The sequence below is a fragment of the Argentina silus genome, assembly GCF_951799395.1.
Source record: "Argentina silus genome assembly, chromosome: 16".
Taxonomy (NCBI): Eukaryota; Metazoa; Chordata; class Actinopteri; order Argentiniformes; family Argentinidae; genus Argentina; species Argentina silus.
Genome location: NC_139670.1, coordinates 13,520,249 through 13,535,248, shown reverse-complemented (window position 1 = coordinate 13,535,248; position 15,000 = coordinate 13,520,249). Strand labels below are relative to the sequence as shown.

At 47.9% G+C, this 15,000-nt stretch overlaps 1 protein-coding gene across 1 annotated transcript in view; it reads right to left on the bottom strand.

The window, feature by feature from the left end:
- Nucleotides 1-15,000, bottom strand: part of adam12a (ADAM metallopeptidase domain 12a) — a gene marked incomplete at its 5' end in the record, with an annotated part of 67,378 nt that overhangs the window by 7,418 nt on the left and 44,960 nt on the right. Inside the window, 6 exons of the mRNA XM_083688184.1 lie at nucleotides 1,129-1,206; nucleotides 2,287-2,485; nucleotides 2,993-3,101; nucleotides 3,215-3,410; nucleotides 3,735-3,824; nucleotides 5,612-5,789. Coding sequence (XP_083544310.1) covers nucleotides 1,129-1,206; nucleotides 2,287-2,485; nucleotides 2,993-3,101; nucleotides 3,215-3,410; nucleotides 3,735-3,824; nucleotides 5,612-5,789 — 850 coding nt within the window. The remainder of the gene's footprint in view (nucleotides 1-1,128; nucleotides 1,207-2,286; nucleotides 2,486-2,992; nucleotides 3,102-3,214; nucleotides 3,411-3,734; nucleotides 3,825-5,611; nucleotides 5,790-15,000) is intronic.

Genomic DNA, 15,000 nt, shown 5'->3' with positions numbered 1-15,000 from the left:
TAAACCCAGAGCAGAGCTTTTCCCTTTATCCCTCCCTCTTTCTTTCTTTCTTCTTTCTCTCTCTCTCTCTCTCTCTTCCCTCTCTCTCTCTCTCTCTCTCTCTCTCTCTCTCTCTCTCTCTCCCATTCCCCAGTGTATCCCGGACCGGGGTAGCCGGTGTAGGGATCCAGGAGGATTTCCCCAACGAGGTAATAGAGACCAGCTGTGGGTCTCTCTGGAAGGCAACATCTTGATCAGATCTGGAAGATCTGGGGTACACCTCACCGTCTGATCTCAGAACAGCACTTACTCCCAACAGCTCATAACTGAGTCCCTGAGTGGTATAACTCAAAGAGAATAGAATAGTGTTCTATCTCTACGGTATAACCTAAGAACTCGCTTTTCATCTGGAAGCTGTGTGCAAGTCGACGTTCACGATGATGGACAAACTCATTTGACTCAAATGACTTGGGAAGTTCTCATTTAAAGCAGCGATTGCGTGATACCCATCTCATGTTCGGTTCGATTAGCAAACCCGTTTATCCACTGGATTAAAGCCATAAACCGCCTTTCTGCATCACAGAACAAATGAAAAATCTAGCATTCCAAAAAAGTACACACAACCCCCCCCCCCCTCCCCCCGCACCCCCCGAAAAAAATTAATCCCCACCAAAAATCTATCTTTACGGATCACAGGCTCAAAGTCAACTGTGTAACAATACTGCTTGGGTTGGGCCAGATTCAGCTTGCCTTCACATTTCAGCACATTTCAGGACAAGGACGACTGCCTCTGAGTCAAACTCTGATGAATGGCACTTAAAGCTGAACATAAATGAAGCCATTACATCTAATTGATTGAACCTTTCAGCGGCCTGGAAGATTGATTGCGAAGCATTGTAATGGTTACCATACAGTTCATCTCATATTCTGGACACATTCCAGACCAATAGGTTGGTGAGTGTGTGAGAGCTTGAATATTGGGCAAACACCGTAACAGCCTACTCTGTTCTCTAAGGACGGTTCTATGCTGAAGGAGGGGTCTAGGTCTACTGAACTGGAAAACATGAAAGTAGTATGTAGAGTAGAGACATTCAGTACGTTGACTCTGTAGAACACTGTAGACTAGGAAGAGTGTTTTGCTGTACTCACCCCCCGTCCGCTGCACTTCCCTGTGCATGTATGCACACCAAACACACTGACATTCTGGCACTGTCGATTCAGACACATCTAGAGGAACACAGAGACACACAGAGACACACATAGAGAATGAACAGTGTGAGCTTCCAGAACATGTCAGTCACATTTCAAAGCCCTGACACCGATGAAGAACAGAGGAAAAAGACTGACTACTGGTCCAGTTTCTGTTCATGAAGTGTCAACTCACCATTTCAAACACTTTTTACTATTTGAACATGGAATATAACGTTGTCAACAAGGGGGCTTTCAGCACGATTAAAACGATGTATCAGTGATGTGGTGTGGATAGTGACTTTGAAGGAGCTCCACGCAAATAAAAGCAAAGTTAATTTGGGCAGCAGTGGGCATGGAGAGTAACACCAGAGCACTTGACAGATGAGGACAGAGGTTCCACCCAGAGACTAGAGGCTGACACAAAATAACAACATAGACATTCTCTAAATGAATCAACTGTTCTGATGTGGTACAGTAGGAACGCTTAATAGGGTTAGATTGATGGCTGACCATCAGTACACTTCAGGGGAGGTAGAAATCGGAAAAGACGGGCTCATTGCAATGCATGGAATGGAATGAGGAACGGTATCAAACGTGTGTTTCCATTCAACGCCATGCATTACCAAAGAGCCCGTCCTCCAATTTCTACCTCCACCAGTCTCGACTGGTACACATCAACAACACCACTAATGATAACCTCAGTAAATTCTGTGGAACATCTACAGTACATCCATTTCTCTTTATTGACATGCCAAAGAACCAACCCATCCTGGCCTGAGACACACACAGACCCGCCTATGAAAACCCACATCTTAGTCATACACTGATGTCACTCCCAGACCACGGCATGGTTAGTTTCCACTGTCACCGCCCAATGTTTGGGTAATAAAACCATGGGCATTCTTTCACGATGTAAACTGTAAAAGAACAGTAACAAAGTGATTAGAATGTATTGGCTTTAGGGTGTTTTTTTTTTACACTGATTAATCCTAAATCTACTCCTGGACGATACAATGCACCTTCAATGGGTATTCTCCATTGGCAAATTGTCTTTAGTCCAAGACTAGTTTTTTTTATCTGGGTCCAGGAAACTAGGTCATTGCCTTCAACTCTCACCATGCCATCCCCACACTTGGTGCCCGTCAGTACCAGCCCCGGGTCGGGCATGTCGTCCCCCAGGTAGACGTGAGTCCCCCTGCACAGGATCCGCCCCCCTTCCTGTAGAGGAATGTTTGTTTCTATGGAAACAGCATTGGTGCCAATTACTGGCCGGTTGGCTCCTCCTTGACACTGAATTTTCCCACACTTAGCATCTCTGTAAACAAACAACAACACAAAACAACAGAGAACAACAGCACGCTGTTAATAGAACAACACTTGGGGTATTCTAGAGCATTCACCTGTATGAATACCATGGTCATTTTATTACTTCTGTAACTTCAGAGTAAAATAATGAGACCTCTTTTATGAGGCCTGGTTTAACATTAGCATAACATTCTGGGCAGCAGTAATGGTAGCCAAATCCTTCATCAGACATGATGACAGTGACTCAAGTCCCTTTGTTTCATTGTCAAAATGGGAACACTCTAGTCTCATCCAGTTCACTGTCATTAGAGCAATTATGTCAATTAGGAGGCCGCTGAAGAGTGATTTAATGTGCCGCTCACCCAAGGACAGCTAAAGGGATTCATTAAAAAACATTTTACATGGTCACTATTTTCACACATCTCACTCGGAAAAGAACATTGTTAAATATTAACTTTCATGTCATTCAGGTGCTTTTCATGGCCATGCCAAACGAGGAAGTCTCTCTCTGTCTTACCGTGCTTCACATTTGGCGAAGGAGCCCTTGGAATCCTTCCCACAGTTCCCGTAGGGGTCTCCTGCAGAGTTGACCCTCTCAAAGCATATCCCTGGGGCTGGCTTGGCTCCTAAGGCACACGTGGTCACACATAATATGAAGCCAGCATCCAACTGACATGGTGACATCTTTCACACTGTGCAACAGTTTGTCCTCCGAGCCAGCAGGAGGTGCTCCACTCACCATGGCCCCAGAGAGTGATGCACTGCTGCTCGTGGGTCTGGCAGATGCCGTTGTAGCAGTGGCCGTCCACGTTGTGGCAGGCGTGGCCGTCGTGCAGGTAGACGTTGGCGGGGCAGTGGGGGTTGACACCGGTGCAGAACTCAGGCAGGTCACAGGAGTTGCTGGAGTCCCTGCATGGGGTCCCTGCCAGCTTCAGCTACAGACAGACAGACAGACAGACAGACAGACAGACAGGCAGGAAGACAGGCAGACAGACAAATAGGCAGACAAACAGACAGACAGACAGAGAGGCAGGCAGACAGACAAACAGACAGACAGACAGACAGACAGACAGACAGACAGACAGACAGACAGACAGACAGGCAGGCAGGCAGACAGACAGACACACAGACAACAATTTCTCAGTAAAAGCATCTTAACGCAAATCACAACACAGGTACAGTACTATATAGGGGCCACGTTATGCAAAGTGTGACCATGATTGAAAGCAGGCTTTTGACCAGCTGGTCAGTCTCCCAACCTGGCAGTCATGACAACACTGTCCGTGAGCACACACAGCGTCCGCCTTCAGAGTGCAAGTCGTAGCATTACAGCAGGGGTTTATACACTCCTACAGAGAACAAAAGAAAGAGAGAGAGAGAGGGGGTGGGGGGGGGATTAGATTTCATATGAGACCACATGGCCAGGCCTAATGTTATCAGAGGGAACCCCTCACTAAGACATGTTACTTTCATTCCCCATTCTTCCATTCCATTCTTCTTCACCCTGGCGGAGGTCAGGAAGCCCTACTTCCTAGAGGGAATTCTCAAACAACAACCTCCCCTTCTGACGGAGTGCCGCCCTCTAAGCCCATACACCCATGGAGACCCCCAGACCGTGTCGATGTAACATATCCTCCCTCACCGAGGGCGCCCATCTGCTTCAGGTTAGCCATTATCAGAACTCTGCACTGTACTAATCAGCACAGCCCTCTGTGATCTGATGGAGATGGATTGTTGGGGAAATGGGTCAAGCCCCAGTACAGCTCAGAGGAAAGAGAGGAGAGAATGGGGGAGAGGAAGGTGTGTGTGTGTGTGTGTGTGTGTGTGTGTGTGTGTGTGTGTTTGTCCATCTGTGTGTCTGTATGTATGTGTGTGTGTGTCTCTCTCTCTTTGTGTGTATGTGTGTGTGTGTGTGTGTGTGTGTGTGTGTGTGTGTGTGTGGAGAGAAGGGTGAAATGGGTATGATATCATAGGCAGACTGCGTGGCAGCAGTCTCCCTGTTCTACCATGAAGCCCTGGTCCGTTAGTGCTGCAGGAGTGGAGCTGCATCTGTGTCTGGGGCTGTGGATGTGGAGCCGAGATGGCAGGGGACAGAGCTGAGCCTTCCAGAACCCATTCCAGCCTGAAAACCATTAAGGGCCGTTCCCATGGCTGTTGGGAGCAGGGAGCGGGAGAGTCACACTAAAAAACAGGGGCCTGTAAATGATGGCAAAAAGACCTTGGCTTTTTAATGAGGCCCTGGCGGCCTCTGCGGTGGGCCGAGGTGATGTCTGTGCGCTCTGATCTGGCCCAGTTTGCCCCGCTCGGCCCGGACGATAACTTTATTAACGTTGGCCCAAGCCCGCGAGCCTGATTTCATCTCTTTGTTTGGAGGGACAGGGACACATTGAGCCCTGGCCAGAGCCGGGGCTAAAACATCATCCTAGGTAAAGTCGCTAAGCCTCGGAGGAGGGCGGCCCAGTTCAGACTGATGAGAAACAGGGTATTCTCTCTCTTGATTCACTGCATGTTGTACATATTGCGCCGCAGTCTCAGTGAGTCACAATGAGAATGACATTTGTGTTTCATCATTCACTGAACTGTGAGGTGATTAAAACTTTAACTCGCCTGAAAAAGACTGAGCCATTTCCAAATCTTTGCCGTCATTACATATGTGCATGCCAACACAAACTCATTTGAATAATTCAGCGGTGACAGCGTGAGCTGCCAGCGATGGTTCTCTTCCAAAAGAATTGTATTATAATCATCCATTCTCCCCAAACAAACACCTCTGTCAACACTGAATTTATTCATACATATCTGAAAAATATTCTCTGAAGGCTTGGTTTGCATTCTAAGTGCCCTAGTACTGTACAGTACCTGCAGCCCAGATTTAGAATTATTTACATTTCTTCTGAGGCGTGTCAACGTGCGTTGTGTTTATGATGGCACAGCTACAGAAAACCCCACCAAGCTGAAGTATGTGTTTATTTCATTTGTCACAAATTTGGACAACAAACCAGGCGTCATGTACTAATGACCTATGCATCACAGATGGCTGAGAGATTGTGGAACATGTTGAAGTTGGCCAGAGGCCCGCGGTACATCAGGAAATGCACATTCAGCGTGTGATGATGGCATCCACTGACAGAACTACCTCCAGTTCGCCGCAGTCGCATTCCTCGCCTTCCTCCACGTAACCGTTGCCGCACTTCTGCCCGCCGTAGAGCACCTTGATCTCGGGCATGTTGAACAGACACATGCCCACACCCTTCTCCAGGCTGGCAGCCAGATCCTTCTTACTACAGCTGCTGAACACGGTAGGGAACGGGTACCTGTGCAGAGAGGGAGGGAGGGAGAGAAGGAGAGAGAGAGAGAGAGAAAGAGAGAGAGAGAGAGTGCGAGAGATAGAGAGAGCGAGAGAGAGAGAGAGCGAGAGAGCGAGAGAGCGAGAGAGAGAGCGAGAGCGAGAGAAAGAAAGATAGCAGCCATGAGACCGCCATCGCCAGGATAGTCAGCTATAATTACTGCTAATCACAAAATCAATGAACCACTCGAACTCAACAACCCTTTCCAATGAGCTATGCCTGTGTGTGAACAACATGCTGTAGTGTAAGACGTCTGTGACATTTTAGCTCAGAGGAGACAACCCTGATAAGGGCTATTTACGAGGCAAAAGCTCGTAAAAAGTAGAACCAACAAGCTCTTCCCTCGCAAGAGTTGCAAAACCCATAAATTCGGGGAAAGGGGGAAGGGGGTGGCGTGTTTTTAATATTGTTTTTGGAGAGGGCCGAGAGGGTGGTCTGCTCCACAGGGAAACGACGCAGCCCAGGGCTCCGTCTGCCAAAACCTTTGTTACAGACATCATGCCGCTTTTATTGAGCTTTGCTCTGATAATAGAGTGTGTTGGACAGCAGTGTGTGTATGTGTGTGTGTATGTGTGTGTGTGTATGTGTTTGTGTATGTGTGTGTGTATGTGTGTGTGTGTATGTGTTTGTGTATGTGTGTGTGTGTATGTGTTTGTGTATGTGCGTGTGTGTACGTGCGTGTGTTCGTGTCTGTGCTCCAGCTTGCTCAAGACTGTAAAGTATCCGTTTAAAATGAGCTCCCTCTCCATTGAGGCTACAGCAGACATACTTTACTCAGGCTTGTGGGTATGTATGTATGTATGTATGTATGTATGTATGTATGTATGTATGCAGTAACTTGAAGGTGTAAAATGTGTGTATGCATGATTTGAGAAACTGTTGAGTGTGTGTGTGTGTGTGTGTGTGTGTGAGTGTGTGTGTGTGTGTGTGTGTTTGTGTGTTTGTGTGTTTGTTTGTGTGTGTGTGTGTCCAATGTGTGTGTGTGTGTGTGTGTGTGTGTGTGTGTGTGTGTGTGTGTGTGTGTGTGTGTGTGTGTGGAGGATACCATTTGCATGCCAATGCCCCAGTAGACAAGAGGCTCATCTCTACCCATGGGTCAGTGTGACTTTCCCTGTCACAGCAAAGCGCAGGGCCCTATCTCTCTGCTTTTCATCTACTCCACTGGGGGAAGGGGGGGGGGGGGGGGGACTGTACGTGACCACCCCCAGGCAGCCCACCCAACAGAGAGAGTTCCGGTTGAACGGCACGCCTGGCTGGCTCATTCATGAAGCCCCCCTCCACGCCCCCCCCCCCACACACACACACTGCCCCCTCCATCCCTTCTCCCTCCATCCCTCCCCCATTAATTTGAATGCCTCGCTGACATCCAACATGCTCCAGAGCTTTTTACAATTCAATGAAACAAACAGAGAAAACAAATGAGCCCCCCATATCAACTGCCCCACATTGTGTCTGGAAGGGTGGTGCGGAGCACACACGAGACTCATGAATACCGAATGAATATCCCAAATGGTTGCGGGGGGAATCGGCTTGAACATCACTGATAGCCTTGACAGTCTTGAAAGCATTTTGGGATTCAAAAACCACTAACTGCATGGACACGGCCAGGTGTGAGGGGCTGATGTCGGCCCGTGAAGGCAGTTGTCGCGTCACATTACTGTAACATCAATCTTATGATCCACACACATTAACAGCCATGTATTTCCAGACAAAAAGCACTAAGCTGCTGTGGCCACAAGGCAGTCAGGAAAATTATATTATCGCCCCTGATGGACAGTTAGGGCAGATCATTGATGTGTTTGTGGGAAGGACAGGTGGGTCAGAAGGGGCTGGCTATGTATGTATATATATATGTATGTATGTATGTATGTATATATATATGTATGTATGTATGTATGTATGTATACAGTGATCGGGGAAGTTAGCCCCACAGCTACACTAAGTTGCTGTGGCCACAAGGGAGTCTGGAAAATCACATTTGGCCCTGATGGAGAGTTAAGGCATATCATTGAGGTGTTTGTGGGAAGGACACGTGGGTCAGAAGGTCTGCAGGCTTTAATTCAATCCCAGAGATACTGCTGGAAAGGCTGGAAAATCGAAAAAGCCCTCTGTTGCTCTGAGATCTTTTTCTTTTTCTTCGTTTTTCGGTGCAACAGATGTTCTGATGCCTTAGATGCTTTTCATTGACCAGAAAATGACACGTCTCCCCGCAAGCGTCAACAGCTCTTGTGAAAAACCCCTTTTCATTTCTCATGTTTTTGGTCCCACATCTGATTCGCCTATAAATATGCAAAAGGATCCTTTACATGTTTTGAAATGATCTCATGCTCAGGTTGCCTTTGATTTCTATGACGTGTGTGTGTGTGTGTGTGTGTGTGTGTGTGTGTGTGTGTGTATGCGTGCGTGCGTTCGTGTGTATGTGTGTGCGCGCGCGTGTGTGTGCGCGCATGTGTGCATGTCTGTGTGTGTGGAGGGGGGGGGCTGCTGACCCCAGCCTTGGCACAGCCCCACAACCCTGCGTATTGAAACATCAATATTATTACACCAGAGGTAACGCGAGGTGAAGCAGGGCACATATCAGGGGCCTCCCAGATGCTCTGGAATTACAGTGAAACATAACAGTACGTCTGTAATGAAAGTGAAATGGTGGAAGGTTTAGGGCAGAGTGGCAAGCTGTGGCAACAGGGGTGATTTCACCCCTCCTCTTCCTCCCCCTTCCTCCTCCTTCTCCTCCTTCTTCTCCTCCTCCTCCTCCTCCCCCCTCCTCCTACTAATCACCTTGAGAAAGGCTCTTATCGTGACGTACCATTTTCGCTGCTGTTGTCAAACAGGGAGCCCACTTCCTTAGCAACCGCTGTTGCTGATTTCCTTTCACGCCCTCCACCCCCCCCCCCCCCCTCCTGCCCTCCTCTGTTTTATCCATTCGCTTTCCATGAACTCCCCCCCCCCCCCCCCCCACAGTTACAGTTACCAGACGTTGTAATTCATGAGGAACACCCGCTTGCATCCCTTTTTTATTTATTTACACCAAAACACATGTACGCCTGACAATCCAGCTGTTCCCTATGAGACAGAGGCAATGCAGAAATAATTGGTCTGCACAGTGCAGTGTGTAAAAGAATGGAGAGAGAGTAATGACTGTGAATCGGGAGAGAGACAACCCAGTGAATGGCATTGGGCAGCTGTGGCCTCCCGGGGAGGGGGGGGGGGGGGGGGGGGGGGAGGGGGGCTAGTAAAGCGGTGCCAGTACCAGTCTAATAGTCTTGGGCACGTCTGAGGTTCACCGCAAGCGGAAGACACTCCAGACAACTGCTGCTCCTGAGGGAGTCTGGCCCGACACCACCTCAGAAAAGAACCACAGTCTGACCTCCCGACCTTTTGTGTTTGGTTCCCATTCTGCTCTTCCTCTCTGAGGGGAGACCCCCCCCCACCCCAGCCCCCCCCCCCCCCCCCGCCCCCCCCCCCCCCCCCCCCCCCCGCCCCCCATCTCTGAGTGGGTCTCACAAAGCTCTGTGTTGTTTGTTTGTGCTAAGTTGTGTTGTGTTGTGTTGAGTTGTGTTGTGGTGTGGTGTGTTGTGTTGTTCTCTATGTTGAGTTGTGTTGTGCTAAGTTGTGTTGTGCTGAGTTGTGTTGTGTTGTGGTGTTGTGCTAAGTTGTGTTGTTGTGTTGTGCTAAGTTGTGTTGTGTTGTGCTGAGTTGTGTTGTGCTAAGTTGTATTGTGCTGAGTTGTGTTGTGTTGTGCTAAGTTGTGTTGTGTTGTGTTGTGTTGTGTTGTGTTGTGTTGTGTTGAGTTGTGTTGTGGTGTGGTGTGTTGTGTTGTTCTCTATGTTGAGTTGTGTTGTGCTAAGTTGTGTTGTGCTGAGTTGTGTTGTGTTGTGGTGTTGTGCTAAGTTGTGTTGTGCTGAGTTGTGTTGTGTTGTGGTGTTGTGCTAAGTTGTGTTGTTGTGTTGTGCTAAGTTGTGTTGTGTTGTGCTGAGTTGTGTTGTGCTAAGTTGTATTGTGCTGAGTTGTGTTGTGTTGTGCTAAGTTGTGTTGTGTTGTGCTAAATTGTGTTGTGTTGTGTTGTGTTGTGTTGTATACGGTTCTGTGCTGTGCTATTCTGCTCTGTTCTGTGTTGTTCTGTTCTATTTTCACTAAGCCCTGGCTTGAAAACTCAGGCCGATAGGCTAGACTCAGTAAATGGCTGGTAGCAGACACAACCAGGCCAACCACTCAGCCTCAGTGCCAGTGTTCAAGAGTGGGGGGTGGTTAAATGCTGCAGGAGTCCTGGAGATAAGGACAATCCCGGATCTATTACAGGCCGGTCTGAACCACCCCTCCGCTCCGTCCTCTCCAACTCTGAGATAAGGTTCAGGAGATAAACCCTCTCCAGCCTCACAGAAGCCCCGCTGCTGTGACCAGGACACGTCCACAGATTAAGAACTGCCATGCCAAACCTCTACCCCACACACTCCCTGCTAACACCCCACCAGCATAATCTACAGTCCCTTGTATTCCTGCCCTTAGTTGTCAACACAGCAGACACCAACTTTAGTTCTTCCAACCACCAACACACTCACAACAGACTAGCCTACAAGCCTGGCAGTTAGAAACCTCTGTCTGGGAGATGGTGTCATCTTTACCGCCCCCAAGGTGAATCAGGAGGTTTTCTCCTGGTTTTTAAATAGCACAAATGTCCATGTGGTTCAGATCACAGTGAACACAGGGGATTGTGTCCAGCACAGGGTGTATCTGTCACATTGTTTCAGTCATAAAAACCCATCAGCCCCATTAAAACACTTCCCAGAGTTCAGATAAGCCAAAAGAAACTTTGTAAGGGTCTGGAGAATTTGAGAAGGACTTAAGCGTGACAAAACTGAGCGGATATGCAAATTTATGGGAATAGCCGTGTTATAGGGTAAAATTGGCTCAGCAGGAATTAGACCTTTACCAGTTGTGAGTACGGAATATTCCCATCCGTGTTGCCCCACCCTCGCCATTGAATTGCTAGCTTTTCCTTTACATGGGGGTGTCAGATGGCGGTCAAGTGTGTTTGCAATGACCTCAGCATTACAACACTGACTCATACTTTGGCCTAATACTCAGACAATAGAACGGGACCCAAGACAATCGGAGGCAGGGACCCCTATGAGTGGACTGCTCCTGTCATTGTGGTAGGGACTGAGTCCTGGGTGATCACATTAAGTGATATGATCTGTGGTGCCCTTTGGTGCCTGGCAGTCTGGCTAACAGATATTAAAGAGCCCCTCTTCATTGATTTCCCTGCGGAGCCAATTAAATAAAGTGGGTTAGGGTGTGCCTGCTCTGCAACAGGGCGAGGGCCTGGGTCACATTTCCTATAACCGTTGGCCGGCTTGTCCCCAGCTCTGATTCATATCCTCTGAGATATCTGATGATTTTATGACATGGGTAAAGTATGAATGAATGTCTGCCTGTGGACTGGGATTGGCTGTGTCGCTTAGTGGACTCATCAATTTGTTCAGTGCTTTGTAGTGAATCTGATGCTGAGTTCTCATAAGACCGGGTCAGCAGTGATGCGGGGGGAGATATGCGTGCTCTCCAGAGAGAGAGAAGGGGGGGTGGGGGTGGGGGTGGGTTCGGGGTGGGGGTGGGGGTGGTGATGTAATCTCTGAGGATGAGAGACACCAGCCTGTTCTCATTAGAAGGGGTCGGGGGATTTTTTTGGGGGGGGGGTGGGGGGGGTGGGGGTGGGGTCTCTGGAGGGGGATGCTACAATTGGCCGTGACCTCTACGGGCCGGAAACACAGGCAGCTTTTTATGCAGATATGCAGCTGGCCGCTTGGCATTCGAACAGCACTGGGGTTTTACTGCCCCCCCCCCCCCCACACACACCCCCTCCTGCCCCTCGCGCCCCTCCCACCCCTCACAAACCCACCCACCCCCCCCTTCCGCCGGTGTAATAATGATGAAGTGGATCTCATTATCTCTCTCCCTCTGTTCCTAGAGTCCCAGCAGCGCCAGCAGAACACGATGGGTATCCGTCTCTCTCTCTGCATATCAATGATGCTTAAAGAAGAGGCTGCCGGAGACAAAAGTAACAAGATCAATCCCGACAAAGGTTTGAGTGGGTAGGGGCTCTCTTCTTCTTTGGTATGTGTTTTGGAAAACGGTTCGTCGTGCTGCTCCCGAGCTGTTGTGCTGTATTGTGACGCGGTGGGGGCTTGTAGTGGAAAAAGCATTATTATTCCCTAACTCATTTATGTACTAGCCTTGAAGAGGCATTCTGCATAATCACAATGGGCTTTGAACCATCTGGTTGCCTGCCTGGAAAAACATGGCAGGGAGGAGCAATAAACAAATAATTGTAGCTGCAGGCCGATGTATAGTACTCAGGTGATTTCAGCAGAGCTCTTGTCCGTGGCCACATGGCCTTTAAAGTGTGAGCCTCTTACCCATGGGAGCCTGTTGACCGCCTCAGGCTGTATGGGCGTACTGGATGCTCTGAGCTAACCTGGAACTAACTGCGGAAACAGAGATGGGGGAATATAGAGCTCCTATACATCCTCATTTGAAGACATTGTTTTTCCTTAATCCAGGATTAATGGATAGAGCAGCATTAATGGATGGAGCAGCAATGTATGGCAGTGGAGGGGGAATCCATGTTCTAAAACAAAGAAAGGATCTTTCCTTACCTTTATGAAAACCAGATAAAAGTGCACTGTGCAAGTACAGTGGATATGCTCCCTTCAGGGATGCAATGTTTCTGGGGGATATAATCTCCAGAATCTATCTCAGGTCCGACTTTGGCCAATGGCACAGTTTCCTTTGTGCTGCATGAGCAGACAGCCAAGCTTGAGCAATGGAGAAATTCTTCACTGCAGTGACTTGATCCAGATTTTTTTTCGGGCTGAGGTGACAAGCTTTCGCTACATTGCACTGCATAATAGTGTTCAGGGGTAGTTAAGTATTTATCTCACGCTGCCGAGAGAATTCCCGACATTAAAGTTGCATGTGTGTAAGAGAATAGCATCATTGTGACTGCTGCTGCCCAAACTCAAGTTGGCTCAGAGAGAGAGGTAGGGAGCTCCATTTCCAGAGAAAACGGCAGCCTTTCCTATCTCTCTCTCTCTCTCCTCTCTCTCTCTCTCTCTCTCTCTCTCTCTCTCTCTCTCTCTCTCTCTCTCTCTCTCTCTTGCCTGTCGGCATCATTCTTCATTTTGTTACCTTTTCTGAAGGGCTCTCTTTGAGGATGCCCTGAAAGACCTTCTAGCTTTCCTTTACAGCTTGCTGCTGTGTTGTTTTATGAGCATATAATCGGGAATAGTGTTACCCCGCTTTTCATGGGCCCAGTCCAACTAAAACACACAGGGATGTATCCAGCATAAACACTCAAGTCGGTGGCTCTCCCAGGCAGCTAGCTACAGCACAGCTTGGCTGGAAACATTTCTATTCAGGACAGCCCTGACTCTCTGCCTAGTGTGCCATAAGGTCACACAGACCCAAAAGTGCTCACATGTCAGGTAACAGGCCTACTAAGACTGATACTCTTTAGTTGTTGTTTTTTCCCATTAACATACAAATGTTTCGTCCGATACCGTATTTTGTCATCGGATACACATATCAGCCTGAGACCCGGGTGAAACCTTGTTGTGTGAGCCATGCGCTGGTGCAGTATACTGTATCTAAACGACAGGCTTCCGATCCAGAGTGAGTCATACGGCCGCAGGGCTTTAGCACAGCTGTTGGGTTTGCCATAAAACAAGTAATGGTCCAAAGGTTCAGCGGGATCGTTTGCACAATGCTTGACAGACAATAAATTAGCAATGAATTACATGTGTGCAAATGGTTACATGCTGTATGATGGCAATCTGGGCTTTCTGAGTGGCATTGTTAAATCGGACGCAAGGGTCAATGGACGGGAGGTTAATGACGCTTTGGCATTGGCTATAATGCAGGGCCGGCGCCAGAATATACTCAGCAGGGGGGGAATTGGATTTTTGTTGGGGGGACATTTTGACAAGTTATATGACAAAAATGATATGATATTTATAACTGAGGATAGGTTCTATAACATGTACTGTATGCAACCGATAACCACAAGTTTACAGTGCCTATGAGCTTAGATAACATCAACACTCGATTTGAGAGGAAAGCAGAAATGTCCTACGATGTTCCATTATCGAGGCATTTCATGGCCAGACAACCACGGCACGGTAACCTTTGATTTAACCCCTATGCCCGGTAAACAGTTTTGATTTAACCCCTATGTCAGGACTTGGCCATATCTGGAGAGCCTGTTATAGACTGCATCAACAATTAGGTATGATATAAAAACTGAGGACTGTCCATGGACCTATGTGACTATGGCCCATCCTTTGAAACTCTCTCTGAGGCCACCCCACCCACTGACTGCTTCTCTATAGTCCTGGGGAACCGTGCTTCACTCTTTGACAATGACGTGTAAGACTATGGTTTACAATGGTTATTTGTCAAATGATGCGCTATATAATGTTACAGTGGCTTGCCAATAAGGCGGATACAAATAAGACAATGTTCAGGCAACATATCCCAGCAAGTCAAAGTAGGCTAAGCCTACAGTGGCTGTCTACCAATTTAAAACCAAATTATTACTGCTACCATTTCTGTTCTTCTTTGCACTGGTCTTCCCCTCTCAAACACCAGCTGTTTTTGGAATATTTCATTTGATACTGGGGCGCGTCGGATTAATTACGATTCTAACAAGTAAGGGTATTTATCTGATTCTCATCATAGGCTATTAGATTAAACCTAATTTCCCACAAGTATGATGAAGCCTAATGAAAATGTAAGCTGATGGCCAGAAAATAACTTAGCAAAGCACCTGTGCACATTACAGAGAGACATGAGTGACAGTAGGCTGCTACAGCTATGGAAATGCCATGGGAAAGTGGATTTCTCGATTTAAGGACATATTTTCAAACAGTAATTCAAGAGTTGTTCTAAAGTTATGAATTAATTGAATGCCTTTAGCATTTGACAAGCAAAACCATAGCAGCTGTACCTTTTTGGAGACAAAAAGATGTGTTGCGTTCAACCATAGCGCAGGGACACGTTTTTTAGGGGGGCACGAGGGGGGGGGGGGCATGCTATAATGCATTCCGGGTGGTTAGGGAATTTAGCCATCATTTGTGAAGCCTAAACAAATGGGCCTCATTTGAGGGTAATGAACCAATGAGTG